The 19,257-nt window shown below is 40.9% G+C and overlaps 1 protein-coding gene across 3 annotated transcripts in view; it reads left to right on the forward strand.

Moving 5' to 3' along the window:
• CARD19 (caspase recruitment domain family member 19) overlaps nt 1-19,257 on the forward strand; it is a 45,335-nt gene that overhangs the window by 21,401 nt on the left and 4,677 nt on the right. For all 3 annotated transcript variants that reach the window (XM_039348555.1, XM_039348557.1, XM_039348556.1), the window contains exons 2-3: nt 621-763; nt 7,003-7,156. In XM_039348555.1, the coding sequence (XP_039204489.1) occupies nt 621-763; nt 7,003-7,156 (297 nt within the window). The remainder of the gene's footprint in view (nt 1-620; nt 764-7,002; nt 7,157-19,257) is intronic.

A 19,257-nucleotide genomic window follows, 5' to 3' on the forward strand; every position in this document is an offset into this window, starting at 1 on the left:
TTTAAATGTTAGATATTATTATTATTTCATTGTTACTAATAGTTTTAAATACAATTATTTTATTGTAAGTTAGGTGTTATATACCAGAGTTCCCCAACCTTTGCGGACCAGCGGGTGGGGGAGAGGGAATAGTTCACATCCACTGCTCATGCAAATGGAATGCACGCATTCCCCCCTGCTCACACAAGTCAGAATGCATGTGCTCACCTGCCGCTTCTGTGGCCCGGTTCCAAACATTTCATGGCCCAATAATGGGCCATGGCCCAGGAGTTGAGGACTGCTGCTATATACAGTATTCTTAGATTTTTACACAACCTATTCGGGCAAAGGATCATTCTTAAGTTTGATGGCATAAGTAGCTTAAGTGGAGCCTCCAGGGGTCAAACCAGGCAAGATGGCCTCTGTGGCATTGCAATCCAAGGCCTGCCCCTTTAAATGTTGTACATATCTAAGAAGGGTTAAAGCTTCATGGCAGCATATAAAATACTTTCAAGGTATGTCTGAAATTTATTAGCTATGTGAGGACATGGCCAGAGTGAAGTATGTATCATTTCCATTTCAGCCATGCTTAAGAGAAATCACCTGTTTTTGTGTGTGTGTGTGTTGTTTCTGTTTTATAGGTCAGACTTATTGTGATCGTTTGCGACAGGACACGGCTTTTCTAACAAGCAATGGCAGACTGAGTGAACAGCTGGTTGATAAAATTATTCTTCAGCTAAATCGAGTTTATCCCCAAATTCTCACCATTAAAGAAGCTGAAAAGGTAATCAAGAGAAAATAGTGTCTCCAGATACATGTTAATTTTTCTGTGCTCATTTTATGCAGTTAAGAGTTGCATTCTTGAATTCTTTTTTGAATTTTAAAGCTCTAATATCTGGATGTGATGGAGAGTGGATAAGATCCAGAAAGCAATCATTTCTAGTGGTCCAAGAATAAGAGACCAAAATGAAAACCTTCCAGTGTAGGAATGTGATTCTCATAGCCACATTTGTAGTATTTGACTTAAAAAACTTGAACAATACACATACTTGTAGAAGACATTGATTTTATAGATGGAGATTTCAAAAGCTGAAACTTGTTCCCTATGTAACTAATGAAGCCACAGCATAGAATCTTAAATATCCAACTTCCCTTCTTTATCATTTATGTAGCTCAATTCCATTCAAGTCTGTAAACAGAAGTGCAGGGGATTGCAGCGTTAGCATCTCTTTATACCAGTCATAAGTCTGACAATAAGCATGAAGATAATTCCAAGAACGGATATAATACTCCTCAGATATACATTGTTAATGGATATTTTTAGTTCATACCTGCATCATGGATTCAAGTATAAGTGGTGTTTGTCAAAGGCGCAGTGCACAGAGCATAATTTATTAGAAGAGAAGCTCAGCTATTTAAGTCACAGCTGCAGGATTTCTTTCATTTTTTTTTAAAGGACATAGATTGCTATGAATGAGAACAGCTCAGCCCATGATTTTGCAGATGGGCTAGAATATTATTTTGTTTCTGCTGTAAAGAAAAATCAGGACCCAGAGATTAAACTGACACTATTTCTCTTAGTGAATGAGGCACTTCAGTACATGAGACTTTGATTCTGTGTGTATATTATTTTTCTTCCCGGCATGCTCCCAAGGCTTTGTCCTGAACAAAATGGATTCTTTTTTTTTTTTAAATTGCATTAAAAGTTTTAGAGACAAAGGCAAAAATGAATGCAAACTATATAAAATAAGAAAGAAAGAAAATCAATGAGAAACCTAAAAGTTAAAGAGAGAAAGAAAAATAAAAGTAAAAAAGAAAAAGAAAGATACAAAGAAGTGACTTCTGATCTTTCTTTACAGCCATTATAAGTACAATTATACATTTATCTAAAATTACACAATGACTCTCTGCTTCTACAATCTCCCCTGCCTAATAATCAAAACTGTATTATACATAAGTTTATTTTTTCTGTTTTACACAAAAAAATCCATGAGGATTTTTCAGTGTGCAAAAAAAGGAGATATTGTCTTTTCTCTGACTGGAGAAGTCAGTTTGGCCATCTGAGCGAGTTTTGTCATCTTCACCAACCGTCCCTCCATTTTGAATGGAAGAAAATGGATTCTTGAACCAAAGTTTACAAAGTGGTACCACCAGAAAAAACACAAGGTAGATTAGTTGTGAATAGAAGGTCAGCATATTTGATCACTGTTACAAAGAGTAAGTACCGTATTTTCCAGCGTATAAGATGACTTTCTAAACCCTGAAAATCTTCTCAAAAGTCGGGGGTTGTCTTATACACCGGAATATACAGGTAGCTGTTCTCTGAATTTAAAACCAATCTGCCCCCTAGTGGCCAGCCCTATTTTTTTTTACAGAAATAAGCACTAACAGGACAAAACGTACATTTTTCTACATCACCCATCACTTTATTCTTTTTCAGGAAAAGCAATTAAATAGTAGAAAACAGTAAGCTATATAAATTAAGGACATTACATCTACAAAAAAAGAGAAACATTTGATTTACTTCTTATACCTATAGCAGCAGTCATGAATATATGGAAAAACTTTTTGATTCAGCAAATCACATTGATTAAGAAAGATACTGGTCAAAGGAAAAAGATCAAAGTGAAAATTAAGAAAATAGATGATGGGATCTACCAGAGAGAATATTTAAAAAAGAAACATTTGTTTGAATATGGTTAAAGAAACAGAAAATATTCTGAATACATATGTCATTCTAAGAGAGATGAATTCCTTAAATAATACTGTATCCTCCCCCCCTTTTGTTTTATTTCTTGATATAAGTAATATAATACTGCTGAAATGGCCTAGATGAAGGAAATGTTTTAGATAATTAAATGTGTCTGAATTTAGGGAAATTATAATGTATATAAAAAAAATGTTTTGAATAAGACCTAAAGGATTAGATTAGGCACATTAAATGGAATATTTAAAGATTAAATATATTTTATCAAAATAATAAGAACTATATTATTTCAAGGTTTGCAAAGAAGACATTTTGGGGAAAAGGGGAAATCAACTAAATGTATTATGTGGATTATAGATTATAGAAACCAATTGTTAATGCTATTTCTTTACAAATGTAAACCCAGCAAACACACTGTTTACCAACTATTGAGTGATTTATATTTTAAAAAATCAATAAAATATATGGGGAAAAAAATACCAGCTGAGTTCAGGAAGCATTAGGGAAGCAGTGGTGGGCAACACTCGCTTTCTAGCAGCAAAGGAATGGAGCTCCTATTGTGCTCATCTATAAACAGAAATTCAATATTGTACTGTATTTTCTGGCGTATAAGACGACTTTCTAAACCCTGAAAATCTTCTCAAAAGTTGGGGGTTGTCTTGTATGCCCAGTCGCCTTATACGCCGGAATATACGGTAGTTTCTTGCATATATACAGAGTGGGAAACTTGCTAATGGAGAAAATCTCACTCTTTTCTTCTCACTCTTTTCTTCTCACTCTTTTCTAAGGCAGGGGTAGGCAAGCTTGGCTCTTTTATGACTCGTGGATTTCAACTCCCAGAATTCCTGAGCCAGCCATGCTGGCTCAGGAATTCTGGGAGTTGAAGTCCATGAGTCAAAAAAGAGCCAAGCTTGCCTACCCCTGTGCTAAGGCAAGAGTGGTGCAGGAAGCTTTGTTTATCTATGAATTTAGGATTCCCCAAAAATCTGTTACTCTACTTGAACAAAATTAGTCCTTCTCTGCCCTGGATAAAATTCTAAAAGAGAGGTTAGGGGTTATTTGTATTATACTGCACACTTCTTTTAGAAGAACATGTGAGAGTTACTATAATTTTTACTCCAAGCCCAAAGTGGTAATACTCAATGATATGTCAGGAAAACATATGTAGAAGATAAGAAATTATTTTTAAATCATAGAATGTTGCATAGCTCCTTCAAGTAAAGCTCTTTTAATGAGATCGCACTTATCTAAATGACATCAAACCCCAAAACGGTATGAACATATGCCCACACTATTTGAATTTTTATTCTCTAGCTGCAGGAGATGTATCCATGTGTTTGTTAATATTCCTGTAGAGTTCTGAGTGGGATTGCCTTCTGTTTGCAGTCAGAACATCCAATCTGAAACAAAATCTTCCCTAGTACACTCATAGTGTAATTGTCTCTTGTTTGCACCTGCACACATACCTGTTCTCTAGCAAAGGAAATCACAATTGCATTACTGTGTAAAATAGGAATGAACTGATTTGCATGCAGATGCATTTCCAAGGGCTGAATGCTTCCAACTGATGCATAGGCTATGGTTTTTCAATTCAGTTCACAATAGTATCAAAATGTGAATATACGCTTATAGATTTATATAGATAATTAAGTTGGGTTATATCAAGTTCAGTATAATGATTTGAATTTGCCCGTTAAGATATAACTCATAAATAAGTAGGTAATCCAGCAATTTTGAAAATACAGAATCCAACCATTATCTGGAACTGCCTCCACCCTTGTGATGACCCAGGGCACGGCACAATGCAGTCAGTTGGCAATTCAATTGCTCCAAATTTTCCCCAAATGTTCCCATCTTTCTGGCAAGCCACAGAACAAAGTAAGACACACACCCCTTCAGCAGCCTCTGGCTGCAAGTAGTTTCACATACAGTTAGATTTAAAGAGTAGTTTACTCAAGGCCATGTAGATAACAAGGAATGAAACATACATCCAAAATTTAACGAGTCTGTGGAAATACAAGCCTGCCTGAGCAGTTTCAGAAGAGAAGCCAAAATGCAATCCGAGGTCTCTGAACACAAATCAAGTTTGTCAGACAGTTCAATGGTCAGAGTTTCAGGGTTTCCAAGCAGAAATCACAACACCGAACAAGAGATCAGAGAGTTGTTTCCAAGATCAGCAACAGCACACAAAATTCCAAGAAATCAGCATTTGTTCCTGACAAATGCCCCTCCCCACAGCATCTCCTTAAGTCTCAGTCTACAGGTGTGCCTTGTGGAGAGGGGCAGGGCGCTCTCCTCCCGAGTAGTTGAGCCTGCCTGCATTGTTCCCTCCTTCTCTCCACTCTCCGTGTTCTAGGATCAGGAGGTGGTGGCCTTTGCTGCTCGCTTGAACTCTGTCTCTCATGTTCATCCTGTCCCAATCCTGAAAGGCCCTGGCCTGCCTTGGCCTGCTCTTCCCCACATTCCTCTGAAGCCACAGATATCTCTCCCTCGACCTCCAGCTCATTCTCCTCAGCAGATTCAGGCTCTGAGGGAGGCATGACAGCCCTTAAGTAAAATCACATTACATCTATACCAATTTTGCTCCCTCCCACTAGTTCAATGGACAATTTAAAAAATGTACTTGGGACATTTTGCACATAATAGGTCAGGACATATACAGGGTGCATGCCTGATTAGATGTCAGTTCAATCATTAGTGTGTCCTAATGACTTTTGTGGAATTGGCAGAATCTTGCAAGAAAGTTGGCCATACCAGTTTAATTCTGAGGACTTTATTGTAAAAGTTTATGTATGCTAGCATAAATATCTTCACTTTAATTAAAATATTTGAAATGAGACTGTCACAGATAGTGCTTCTAACTGAAAATACTCATTTGGAAATCTGTATAATTATGTGACTGGGTAGCTGGTAAAAAATTTGCAGTGGAGGATAAAAAGAAGTTGACAAAGGAAGATTAACTGTCTTAAGGCATATGTCTTAAATACCTGAGACTTTAAATTTCTGAGAGTTTTTTCATTATCCAAAGCAGGCAGTGGAGTCTTGAAATATCTTTTTTTTAAAAAAAACAGAACTATTTTGTACCATATGTTAAATGCCACCCATAATAATGCTATGCACGTGGCCGATATTATTCAAAGGGATTCTGTGATGGATAACATGGATAACAAAACTGAAAAATGAGCTTTTGAGTCTCTGAGAATTGTCGTCAAGTTCCAGAATCAGCGGTTGGCTTCTCCTTTCCATAATGGCCATTTCTCTCTCTCCTCTTGCTTGCTCAGCTATGATGGATATTACTGGGTAAGCCCAATCACATAGGTCTATGAAGCTTACTCATGAATTCTTATTCTGGATTTGCAACGAAATCACATGAAATCTGGCAACCAGGTTAATACAGCAAGAATTGCCAATGCTGACTGAAGGGAAGGTAGATCAAATACAGTTACATTGCACAGACAAACTAGCAAACTAGCAAATAGCAGAATCCCTCTGCTATTTTGCATGTGTATTAAGTAACAAAAAAACAAGGCCAGAACTGTAGCTATGTGAAAGCCAAGATCTCTAATTATCAATTGCAAATACACAAAACTACAGTTCCTGTAACGATGCATAACAAGGGTTATCTATGCCATTGTATATTCCTAAGACCACTGCAGAGATCTTGAATGTATAGCACAGGGGTGGCGAACCTATGGCACGCATGCCAGAGGTGGCACTCAGAGCCCTCTCTGTGTGCACGTTCACGGTTGCCTCAGCCCCGCCTCCCCCCTGCAGCTCCCTCACCAATAGCCCCCCCCCCAGAGGAGAGTCACCCCTGGACACAGCCTGCATGGAATAGCCCAGCCAGGGACATGCCCAGTCACGTGCAGATGATGCTGCGGGGTGCGGGTGGAGAGCGTGGCCGCCATGGTGCTGCAGAGCCACCTGGGCACACTGCAGCAGGCTGTGGAGGTGGTGGGTGGCCCTGCGGGTAGGCGGGCAGGAGCAGGTTTGGGGCACTCAGTCTCTAAAAGGTTTGCCATCACTGGTATAGCATATTAGTTCCTTATTTATTTAAGAATTTAAAGGATGAATATTTCTGCTCAGAGAAGAATATTGCATCTCATAGAAAACATTTTATTGCTATCCTGTTAGAGAAGAAACATCATCAGGTTATGTCAACTCATTTATTCTACTGATAAGTTTGAATAAGCTACAAATCTGGTATTGTCCTCTTTCATGGGCTGCACAAATGGGATGGGGAACTGTTTTAACATTGTACAGTAGTTGTGCTGAAATCTAGTTCTTGCAATCTAAACAGTACTTTTTCTCTACAGTTTCGGAATCCCAAAGTTCCTCTTCATAGTCGGCTATCAAACCTTATAGCTCACTTGAAAAAGAAAGGGGACAAACCCTGTCAAGAATTTTACCGAGCTTTACACATCAATGCTGAGCATCTGTATAACAACTTGCCGAGCAGGAAAACTCTAAGTAAGTTGGATGCTTCAGCTTTCTTCAGTCATTGTGTTTTAATTCTTCCAAATTCTTATGTTTGATTTGTCTCTTTTCAGAAACTTAAGTGAATCTTGTGCTATTCTGTTTCGCATAAATACTCAGAGCTGCCCAAGTGCTCTGGCAATTAAAAGTTTGTTCTCAGTTCCTATTTGAGATTTTTGTGATTAAATTTGATTTCTATTTACAATCACTAACTGTTATTGGCAATACCCAAATATATATTTAAATATATACTTCTGCATAATTTTGACTTCTCAAGCTGTTTGTTAAAAACACAGGAAAGTGCTATTGCTTCTGGCGAAAATGTTAAAGGCTGCAGACAGACAGGACTCAGTTGTGCTTTGATTAGATGGTAATCATCTTGTTTGGAAAACTGTCTCTTGGCCTAGAAGGTTAAGGTCATTTTCAGAGTGAACTGTATGCATTCTGTCAGGAGAACTTCAAAAATTATGGGCTTTATTGTACAAGAGCTATCTCAGTTGAAATAACTGCTTCTGCTGTGTGGCTGTAACATAGGCTAACATATAGAGAAACTGGATTCAGATTTAATTTAATCAAGAGAAGGAATGATGCCAAATGTGTATTTGGCTCTAAAGCTATATCTAGAATATATCTAGACTCAAGATCAAGCCTAAACTTTGTTCCAGTTATTTAAATTCTTTTTTTTCAACTCACCCCAACATTGATTATGAATTAGTTTATATCTCTGTCCAGATTCTGTATTACTAAACATCCAAACTCTTCCATTTTTGTGCTTATAGTTCTTTGGTGAGAACCAATTTAATGTAGTGGTTAAAGATACCAGGTAGAAACTGAAAGACTAAGACTTTTAGTCTCGTGTTGGGCACCAAGTCTGCTGGATGACATAGGACCAGTCAGTTTCTCTCAGCCCTAGGAAAAAGAAAATGGCAAACCATTTCCCCCCAAATTTCATGAACTTGTTCTGCTTCTGCATGATTTTTTTTTCTATGCCAATATATTTCATTACTATATATTTGTTTATCAGATTTGTATAACTGCCCATTTATGTGGCTTTGAGCATCCTACAACAATCAGTAATTACTATTGTAAAAAAAATAATATGCATATACTATTCAGGGACAAAAACATGTGTTGTTCTTTAATGAAAAAAGCAACAAACCATGTTTTGGTCTCTATGACACATACAGTATGTTAAAATATGAAAACAATGGAAAATTTTGAAACAGATAATATTCAACCAGATTTGTATGTGAGTTTCTAATTGGCAAGAAAATTGCAAATCATGGCAAGAACTGATCATACATCAGTACCAATTCACGTTCTGATATCGTCACAGTTGTTATTTTCGTAAAATTGTGCATATAACTCAATGTAGCCCACAAAGCAAAATTCAGTGTGGTAAATATTAGTTAAAGGAGGAGAAAATTGAGATATGTGCTTAGGCTTAGCTTCAGTCTGAGTTATAGCAGGATCTGAAAACTAAGAAGCCATAACTCTGGGTCCAACCCAAATTTTTGTCCAGACTGTAAATCTTTCATTTCTGCTTAATTATGTGCCATGCTTGTTTATATGCCATCAGAGCAATGTTGACTCTCAACAACCTTCTCCAGGATGATCTGTCCCCAGCTTAGCCCTTCAGGTCTTTCTGTGGTATATCCATTGCCACTGTAATTGAATCCATCCACCTTGTTGCTAGTTGTCTTTTTTGTCTTTCCTTCCACCTTTCCCAACATTATGGACTTTTCAAGGGAGCTGACACTTCACACATTGTGTCCAGAATATGATGATTGAGCCTGTTCTTTTGAGCTTTCAAGTGAGCTTTCTGGAGGGTTCATTTGTTTGTTTTCCGGACTACCTATGACTGTCTTTGCCAACGCCAGAGTTTAAAAGAATCAGTATTCTTCCTGTCCTGCTTCTTCCATAGAGCGTCACAGGGAAAACCATTGCCTGGACAACGCTGATCTTTGTAGGTATAGACATATTCTGGGTAACTGACTACTTTTCTAGGGCCTTTGTAGCAATTCTACCAAGTGCTATTCTGCAGCATATTTTTGGCTGCTGGTTCTTTTCCTGTCAATGGTTGATTTTAAAAGGTAAACCTAACTACAATACAATACCTTCATTGCCAGGTCAGAGGCTGGTTTTTGTAGCTATTGTCATGACTTTGGCCTTTGTTGTATTTAATCTAGCTTTTCACTGTGTTCTTTGACTTTTAAGTCCTTGAGATCATTTACATACTATTTGCATTTTCATCTATCCGAGTACTGTCATAAGCATAGGGTAGGCTGTCAATATTTCTTCGTCAATTTTAATCTTCTTCCAGTCCAGTTTCCTTTTGTATATTTAGCTGTTGTTGTTGCTGTTGCTGCTGTTGTTTTTTCTTGAGGACTGTCTGGAATAGCTCCTATAGTTTTTTGACAAAATTTTAGAACTGGTTTACCTTTGCCAATGTAAGGACCCACCCCACTTTGCATCTTAAGAAGACAGAACTCTTGGAATAATTCTTCCAACAGGAATCCTTTATTAAGAGAAAATGGTTGCAGGCATGCTAGACAGGACTTGGGGTTCAAGCTCTCCCATTCAAGGTTTTAAGGGGTTCCCCAGTAGTCCCACCCAATCAACCCCCCTTCCAGTGATAGTTTCAAGTATCACAATTCCATCCCCTTTCTTCTTCCGTCTGGATGGAGACTTCAGATAACTACATGAAAGGCAATTACTCTTCTTTGATATGTTAAAGCTTAGAGGCCACAATAAACACACATTCAGTCCTTTGAAGTGTGCTGAAGGAAGTGAGGGCCATAAAGCCCCTTTGCTCTCCCCCTTTTCTCCCTCTTATGGCAGAATCCAGAGAAGGCAGAATTGGGAGTTTCTATGTTTGATAATTAAAGATGAAATATAATTGGATTCTGACATCCGGCCCCTCTTAACAATAAGAGAGATCCACCTGAAAGAAAATACAAGTAAAAAATTTAGTTAGGCTTGTTAGGATACTCTGTGTGAAACTTCTTCAATAGCTTCGGGGCTCTGACGTGACGTTTATGGACCCACTCATTTTGTGAGGCAGGGAGGTGTTTCCAGGCAACTAGGTACTGAGTTGTTCCACGATATCTCCTAGAGTCAAGGATCTCTTTTATTTCGAAGTGTTGTTCCCCCTCCACCATGATTGGAGGTGGTGGGGGGGGGATTTTTGGCCGTAGAGGTGACTGATGCTCTCTTTTCAGCAAGCTGCAATGAAAAATTGGGTGTATTTGCCTGAGGTTTTTGGGTAATTCTAATTCTACTGTTACTGGATTTATGATCCTTTTAATTGGAAAAGGTCCTATATATTTTGGTCCAAGTTTTTTACAGGGCTGTAGGGACTTTAGGTATTTTGTAGATAAGTACACCATTTCTCCTATAATGAATGGTGTAGGCTCAACCCTTTTTTTATCGGCTTGTGCTTTGTATGCCCGCCTAGCTTCATCTAGTGATTTTCTGACTATTGGCCAGGTGTTTTGTAGGTTTTCCATCCATTCTTTCAGTGAAGGGATCGTTGGTTCTTTTGGGGTTAACTCTGGCATAGGGTTGAAACTTTGGCCGTTGGCTATTTGAAAAGGAGTGTAGCCTGTGCTGGAGTGGACTGCATTATTGTAGGCAACTTCTGCAAAAGGAAGTAAGTCCGTCCAATCACTCTGTTGGAAATTTAAAAAACATCTCAAATATTGCTCAAGTACCGACTGGCAGCGTTCCGCTTGTCCATCTGTCTGAGGGTGATGGCTAGATGTCAGTCCCTGAGTGGTCCCTAAGAGGGATAAAAATTCCTTCCAAAATGTAGACGTAAATTGCACTCCCCTATCAGAGATGATGCGTTGGGGTGCCCCGTGCAATCTGTAAATGTGCTGGATAAAAAGTTTTGCTAAGGCCTTTGCAGTGGGAATTTTTTGGCAAGGGATAAAGTGCACCTGTTTGGAAAATAGGTCCGTGACTGTCCAGATAACAGTATTCCCATTGCTTTCAGGCAATTCCACTATAAAATCCATGGCTATTTCCCTCCAGGGGGCTGAGGGACTTGCCACTGGTTGTAACAGCCCTGGCGATTTCCCTTGCAACCTCTTTGCTGATGCACAGGTTGGGCAGCTGGCAACATAACTTTCTATGTCCTTTTTTATTGATGGCCACCAAAATTGCCGTTTAATTAAGTGTAAAGTTTTTACAAATCCAAAATGCCCTGCTGATTTTGTGTCATGGCAAAGTTGCATGAAAGTTAGTCTTTGAGTTGTTGGTATATATAACTTTTCCCCTACCCAAGGCAATCCGTCTCTCATTGTGCACACATGTTTGTTTTTCTGGAACCAATCATCTGTTTCCAAACTTTTTCTGAATTCAATCCCAGTTGGCTGTCCAGTTGTGGTTTTATTTTGGCTTGGGTTCTTGTGGTTACTGGCGCTGCCAGTTGTGACTCTGCCATTATTGGTCTAGAGTCTGTGGTTCGTGCGCTGTTATATTGGGGCATGCGAGACAGTGCATCTGCCAGGAAGTTCTTTCTTCCTGGTAAATGTTTGAGCTTAAATTGGAATTGGTGAAAATGCTGGGACCAGCGGGCTTGTTTGGGATTGAGTTTCCTGGAAGTTTTCAGGGCTTCTAAATTTTTGTGATCAGTCCATACCTGGAAGGGGATTTTGTTGCCTTCCAGGAACTGTCGCCACGTGAGTAATGCCCAACGTATCCCATAAGCCTCCTTCTCCCATACGGGCCAGCGCTGTTCTGTTTCCGTGAGTTTCTTAGATGTATATGCACAGGGTTGCAATACTGCATCATCATTTTCTTGTAATAGCACAGCCCCCACTGCCACATCACTTGCATCTGCCTGTATTATGAAGGGCTTGTCCATGTCTGGGTGCCTTAGTACTGGTTCGGCAGAAAAAAGTCTCTTTAGTCTCTCAAACGCTGCTTGGCACTCCATTGTCCATTTTAGTGGCTGGCTAGGTTTTACTGAGGATGTTCCCTTCGTTTTTAGTAAGTTAGTGAGGGGCAAGGCTATCTGTGCAAATGAGGGGATGAATTGGCGGTAAAAATTTGCAAAGCCCAGGAAACTTTGTAGTTGCTTTCTTGTGCGGGGTGGTGCCCATTCTAATACTGCTCTGACCTTCTCTGGGTCCATTTCAATGCCCTGTGGGGATATGCGATAGCCTAGGTAGTCTATCCTTTCCTGGTGGAATTCGCATTTTGAGAGTTTGGCATATAGGTGAGCGGCTCGCAGCTTCTTTAAAACCGCTCTGACAAGTTTGACGTGTTCTTCTTTTGTTTCGGTAAAGATAAGAATGTCGTCCAAGTAAACAAGGACCCCCTTAAACAGGTGCTCCCTTAGAACGTCATTGATTAATTGCATAAAGACTGCAGGGCCCCCTTGTAATCCAAATGGCAAGACTTTGAATTGATAGCACCCCATGGGGCAGTTAAATGCAGTCTTCCATTCGTCCCCTTCCTTGATTCTTACTCGATAGTAAGCTTCCCTTAAGTCTAGTTTAGAAAAAATTTTCCCTTTCGATAGGTGTGACAGCATGTCTTTCATGAGGGGCAGCGGGTATAGGTTGCTTTCACTGATTGTATTCAGGGCCCTATAATCCACGCATAAACGTAAGGAGCCATCCTTCTTCTCTCTAAAAAGGACCGGGGCAGCCACTTTAGGCTTGGCTGGCTCAATGAAACCTCTCTCCAGGTTTTTTTTTATAAATCTTTCCATTTCCTCCTTCTCCTTTGGGCTCATGGAGTATAATCTGGGCTTCGGGAGTTTTGCCCCAGGCTTGAATTCAATGGTACAGTCTGTGGGTCGGTGGGGGGGAAGCTCATTCGCCCTCTCCTCACTGAAGACTTCAGCAAGGTCCCTATATTCCTCTGGTATTTCTGTTAATCTTTTTTCCTCTCCTATGGATGCTTTTTCTATTCTTGATTCTGGTAGCCTCCCTTGGGGTTTTAAGTCCATAGGGTCCCCCTTCGGGAATTTGATTTCTGTCGTCCTCCAATTTACCCAGGGGGTCCATTTTTTCAACCATTCCATCCCTAGAATCATTGGGCATTCCATACCTGGGGTCACCACAAACGTTAAGTCCTCTTCATGGTTGCCCAGGGAGAGATGTATTGGCAAAGTGGCTAGGGTAGCTGGCACCCCCCCTGCTAGGGATCCATCTAGCTGGCCGAAATGAGATTGGTTGTTCCAGTCTCCTGGATGGGATGCCCAGATTCCCCACTAGTGTTGGGCTAATGAGGCAGCGGGTACAGCCAGAGTCTATTAAGGCTTTCACCTTCACAGCTTCGGGCATGGGGGTGATTAATATAGTCACTGTTTTGAAGATGGGTGTGATGCATCCACTTACCAGGGGGTCGCCCTCCGAGCTGTCATCTGAGGCATCCACCGGTCCTGTGGTGTAGGCTGGAGTTCTTTCCCCTTGGTGAGCAGAGGTGGGGGTTTCTGCAATTTCCATCATTTTCATGGCTGTTTCTTTTGGCTTAGCTGAATACCCTCTGGGTTTGTTGATCGGGAATCTGTCTGGGTTGTGCTGGGGGCCTTTGAGCGGCATTCCGACCAGCTCGATGCCCTTATAGTTTTGTGTCTTCTGCGCCCTCTTCCCGCACTTGACACATCTCATTTGCTTCTTGCTTTATCCGATGTTTCATTACCGGTTTGGTGTGTCAGCTCAGGCGGGGGCGGCTCCATTGTTTCCTCGGCGTGCCTCTTCAATATGGCAGATCTCTGCTTCCTCTTTCCAAGACGTACGGGAGGGTGCAGGGTGGGAAAACGATTCCTTGCCGCGTAAAAGAGATTCCTCAAGTCGATGTGGGTCCCCTCCGGGGCGAGGCAAGCATCATATAGATCATGGTTTTAGTCCGTCTTTGAAATGGCCAGGAGGATGTCTTCTGGCCAATTCAGTTTGCTGGCAATGGCCCGGAATTCTTGTGTATACTCAGCCACTGGGCGGTTGCCCTGCCTCATCGTTGTTATTCTTTCACGGGCTTTGCGATCAGCCAGGGGGTCTTCAAATCGTCTTCTCAAAGAGGACATGAAACGGTTGAAGGTACTGAGTTCTGGGGCATTGGAGTCATGCAAGTTCACTACCCAATCCGCAGCTGGTCCATCCAGGGCAGATTGCACGATCCGGATGTGGGCTTTGTCGCTGGGAATATCCTGCCCATATTCCTCCATGTAGCTGAGGACTTGGGGTTTAGGAAAAATCCCAAAGTGTTGTCGTCCCGCTTTGAATTTCACTTCCAACGGTTGAACGTCTTTGAATGGATTTTTGCCTCTGTTTGGGTGGTAGTGCCTCGTCCAAATTTGCCATCTATGGTGCCCGTAGGGGTGGGAGCTCCTGGATCAGTAGATGTCCCCTGGGTTTTTCAGGTTCCACGTCCCCCTCGGGTCTCGTCCCTTTGCGGCGTGCCAGGAACTGGGGCAGCCGTAGGTTCAGTATTTCCTCTCTCCTAGGGACTGAGAGTTCCTCTTCATCCAAGGTTCAATACTTTCGTCTAAAAAAAGGGGGATCCAGTCTGAGTACTGGTGCCCAGCTTCCTCCCTCTTCACTTGCGAGGCAGGGATTTCTCCATCTCCTCTGTCCATTCTGGGTGCTTGTCCCCGTCTCAGGTCACCTTTCTTGATTCCTTTCCCCACTCACTTTTCTTTCCAACGCCCATCGACCAGCGAGGCTTGTGGTCCTGTGTCTCCACCACTTCTTCTCCTGAGGAATCTGGCCTCTCGGATCCCAACATCTGGCAAGGTTCCAACTGGGTCATCGGCTCTCTTTCCAGGGAGTTTTCCCCCTCTCTCTGCTCCATTGTCTGACATGGTAAATTTTTGCAAAATCCCCCGGCAAGGGTCTCCCTTCCAGGTGGATTAATTTTGCAAGTCCTGTCTAATGTAAGGACCCACCCCACTTTGCATCTTAAGAAGACAGAACTCTTGGAATAATTCTTCCAACAGGAATCCTTTATTAAGAGAAAATGTTGCAGGCATGCTAGACAGGACTTGGGGTCCAAGCTCTCCCATTCAAGGTTTTAAGGGGTTCCCCAGTAGTCCCACCCAATCAACCCCCCTTCCAGTGATAGTTTCAAGTATCACAATTCCATCCCCTTTCTTCTTCCGTCTGGATGGAGACTTCAGATAACTACATGAAAGGCAATTACTCTTCTTTGATATGTTAAAGCTTAGAGGCCACAATAAACACACATTCAGTCCTTTGAAGTGTGCTGAAGGAAGTGAGGGCCATAAAGCCCCTTTGCTCTCCCCCTTTTCTCCCTCTTATGGCAGAATCCAGAGAAGGCAGAATTGGGAGTTTCTATGTTTGATAATTAAAGATGAAATATAATTGGATTCTGACATCCTTCTTCCTAGGGCTGAGAGTGAGTGATCAGCCCAAGGTCACCCAGTTGGCTTTAGGCCTGACTTATGGTTTCAGATTTCTAGCCTGGTGCCTTAACCCAGAAGTCCCCAACCTTTTGGGCACTAGGGACTGGTTCCATGGAGAAACGTTTTTCCACCGACCAGAGAGTGCATGGTTTTGTGTGCTGCCTGCATCCCATAGATGGAGCTTTGCTCGTTTGTGCGGATCGGTTGCTGTCATGCCGCAGCCCAGTACTGGTCCACAGACTGGGGGTTTGGGACCCCTGCCTTAACCATTACACCAAACCGACTTTCATATTTAGAATATAGATATAATGGCCTCTTGAATGCTTTGCTGCTGTGGCTGGGCCATGCTTGGGCTATGCCTTGCTGCTGCCTCCCAAACTCCACCTTTGCCACTGGGGAAAGCAGCGGTGGGGTACTCCATATGGGGAGGGGGAAAGCAGCAGCGGCTAGGGAATTTTTGGAAGCTTGGCCAGGAATCAGGCAAATTGGCCATCAACAGACAGTAGAGATAAACCCTTTTCCACACCATTTAAAAGATAAAACCAGAAGTCAGAAAAGCAAACACATTCTCACTGGCAGCTAAAACCAATATAAGCAAGAAACAGCACCAGGTAAACAATACCCGAGCCCAAAGAACCATAAACGAAGAAGCCACATCACAACCAGGGCTAGCAGAGCAGTCTATTGTATATAATCAGACAATTGACAGCAAATCCCATTCACCATGCATGGATAATGTTGCCCAGCCTGGTAATGAAATATTTGCAGGTAAGCAAACAAGGTCAGAAATTAGCAAGAATTCAATATCTAACATATCCAATCCTTTCATTTTGTTGGCAAACTACAAAAGTGAATTGTTCAAATAAATAGATTGCAGGTAGCAAAGAACCATAGATGTACTGTATTCCCCTTAACAATTTGCAGGTGTTCAATCTAGAAAGCATATTTGCATTAAAATATTATGATGCCAGTTCAATTGATTTGATATGCAAGCTTCTCTTTTGTGGTTGCTGTAATAAGCAGGCATTGCATTGTTTCTGGCATACCAGCTTATCTAAAACAGTGTCAAGAACTGCAGTTCCTGATTACTTTTTCTGAATTGTAAGGGAAGGAAAATTTCTCGATTATCAAATTATGTTCCTTTCAAATGTTATTTCTATGATTTCCTTCCAACAGTCTGGAATCAGAATAATATTGCTTAGTTTGACTGTGGTTAATGTGCTAACTTAAACTTTAAGACGGGGTTACTTTTTAGCATTGTACATCATTTGTCAGGTTTCTCAGTTCATAGTAAACTATTTGTACAATGGACAGGAGAAGCTTCATTGAAAACTAGATGTATTGTTGTGGTTTTCTGCTCCTGTCCATAGTAATACCAAAGTAATGAAGCTTGCATTATGACATAATACGGCATGAGTCTGCTCTTTTGCATTTGTATGATTACATGGCATACAAGTATATAAAGGTTAGAGTTTGCATGTTCCATCCTTGCCTCCCCCAGACAGCCTTGACTTTTCTTTATAATTTATCTATTAGTTGCCTGGACTTAGTTGTTAGTATGTTGTATTGCTCTCCTAGCTAAAATAGTGTCAAGAACTCTAATATCTGATATCTACTATAGAAGTAATAGAATAAAACAGAGGTCCTCAACCTTTTGAGCACCTGGGATCAGTTCCGTTGAGAGAGGTTTTTCTATGGATCGGAGGGGGCGTGGTTTCATGTACTGCCTGCTTTCTGCAGATGGGGCTTTGCTTGTTTGCATGGACCGGTTTCTGGCATGCCACGGCCCAGTGCCACTCTACGGACCAGGGATTGGGGACCCCTGGAATAACAGATTTGAGTGGTTGATTTATGTTCCTTTAAATCAGGGGTCTCCAATCCCCGATCCATGGACCAGTACCAAGGCATGCCAGCAACCGGTCCGCACAAACAAGCAAAGCCCCATCCACAGGCAGCACACAAAACCACGCACCCTCTGGTCCGCAGAAAAACCTCCCTCCACGGAACTGGTCCCTGGTGCTCAAAAGGTTGGGGACCTCTGCTTTAAATAGTTCTTTTTGCAGTTCAGGCTATAGCAAGCATGTGAGGCTTGAGCAACAGACTAGCAAAGAGCATCTCTGACCTATTGCAATATACGGTACTTCACTGTCTTGAAGGAAAGATTTAGTAATCATACTTGTATCCTGTATTTCTCCCAGGGAATTGAGACCACCAACTGCTCTGACAGAAGCAGGGAGGGAGTCAATTGAGTTTTATGGGCAATAGATTGCAGATGCAGCTGTGGAACAAAATATGAGCTGAACAGGAAATTGTAACCTGTTCCGTTGAACTCAATACAATTTACTCTTGGAAGGCAGTGCATAAAATTATACTGTAGTATTGTTTGGAAAAATCATGATTAGCTTATATAGTGATAGCAATAAAATACCCAATTGCCATTGTCTGTGTCACAGCAATGATGGGAATTAGGAGCATGCTTCATTTTAAAGGCCTTTATTAGACATATGGATTGTCTGGTGTTAAGTGATTTGAATCTTTTAATACAACATTCTTCCACTGTACTTTGCAATGGAAAGGCTATAACCAGTGGGACATATTGCCTCCCTAGTAACTGTTTCACAATTTTCCTATTCCTGAAAGTGGCCAATATAAGGGCTTATATTTTCAAAAGCTTTCCAAATGTATTTCATAGTTAAGAAGGCCAAAAAAAAAAAAAAATCTCTGCTCTTTAAACATGTTCCAGGAACAAAGTAAGGGGATCAGTCAACCACATTTATTTTTGTCGTACGATTTTGGACTTGAGCTTTCCCCCTTTTTTAAACAATAAAAAGCTAGACTTTTGCATGGATTTCCAGTGCAAATTACATGTTGCAGCTGTGTATAATGATACCCTGAGGCTTTGCTGTCAATTTTACAAGTTCCGTGGGTTTGCAGTGTGCATGAGAAAAGAGACTGGAAGCATAGACTTTCTACCACTTCTGTCAGCTGGAGCTTTTCCCTCCTGTAAGTGCTGGTTTCTGAGACCCATTCTCAGTGTTCAAACATTGATTTTGAATACAGCACTGAGCTTTGTCTGTGAGGGATGAAGAGCACTTTCAGATAGAAAACAGCTGGCTTTTAAACAAATGTCTGAGAATTGCACCAAGGGCACGTTCCAGCTATATGCAAATCAATATTAGGAGACATTGTGACAAAATTACATATTATGGAGTATCCAGATTTAGTCCAAATTCTCAGATGGCTTTTCTTATCATGCTGCTTCAGTACTCCAGAATGCAAATATCTATGGCAGACATACTGTGTGGAAGGTTTTGAAAGTGGGATTAAAATAGTTCATTTTTTCTTATGGCAAGCAAGTTAAAGTTTGACATGCTAAGTACAATAAGTACTATATGTTCTACTTACTGCCAATAGTGATTGAATACAATAGTGACTCAAAGCTAACCACATCTAGAGGTCTTACAGGTAATCCTTGACTAAGACACAATTGGGACTGGAATTTTGGTTTTAAGTTGTGTAGTGATTGTATGTCAAGGCACCATGTGACTGGACTCAATTATAGGACCGTTTTTATAGTGGTTGTTAAACAAGTCACCATGATCATTAATAAGGTGACCAAATTTTTTACAATGAAAAGGAGGACACAAATAAATTGAAGAAAAAAATATCGTAAATAAAAGAAACATTTTATTTATTGCAACAATAATACAGACAACTT

The sequence above is a fragment of the Crotalus tigris genome, unplaced genomic scaffold, assembly GCF_016545835.1.
Source record: "Crotalus tigris isolate CLP2741 ecotype Arizona unplaced genomic scaffold, ASM1654583v1 scf7180000018160.1183395, whole genome shotgun sequence".
NCBI classification, from domain to species: Eukaryota; Metazoa; Chordata; class Lepidosauria; order Squamata; family Viperidae; genus Crotalus; species Crotalus tigris.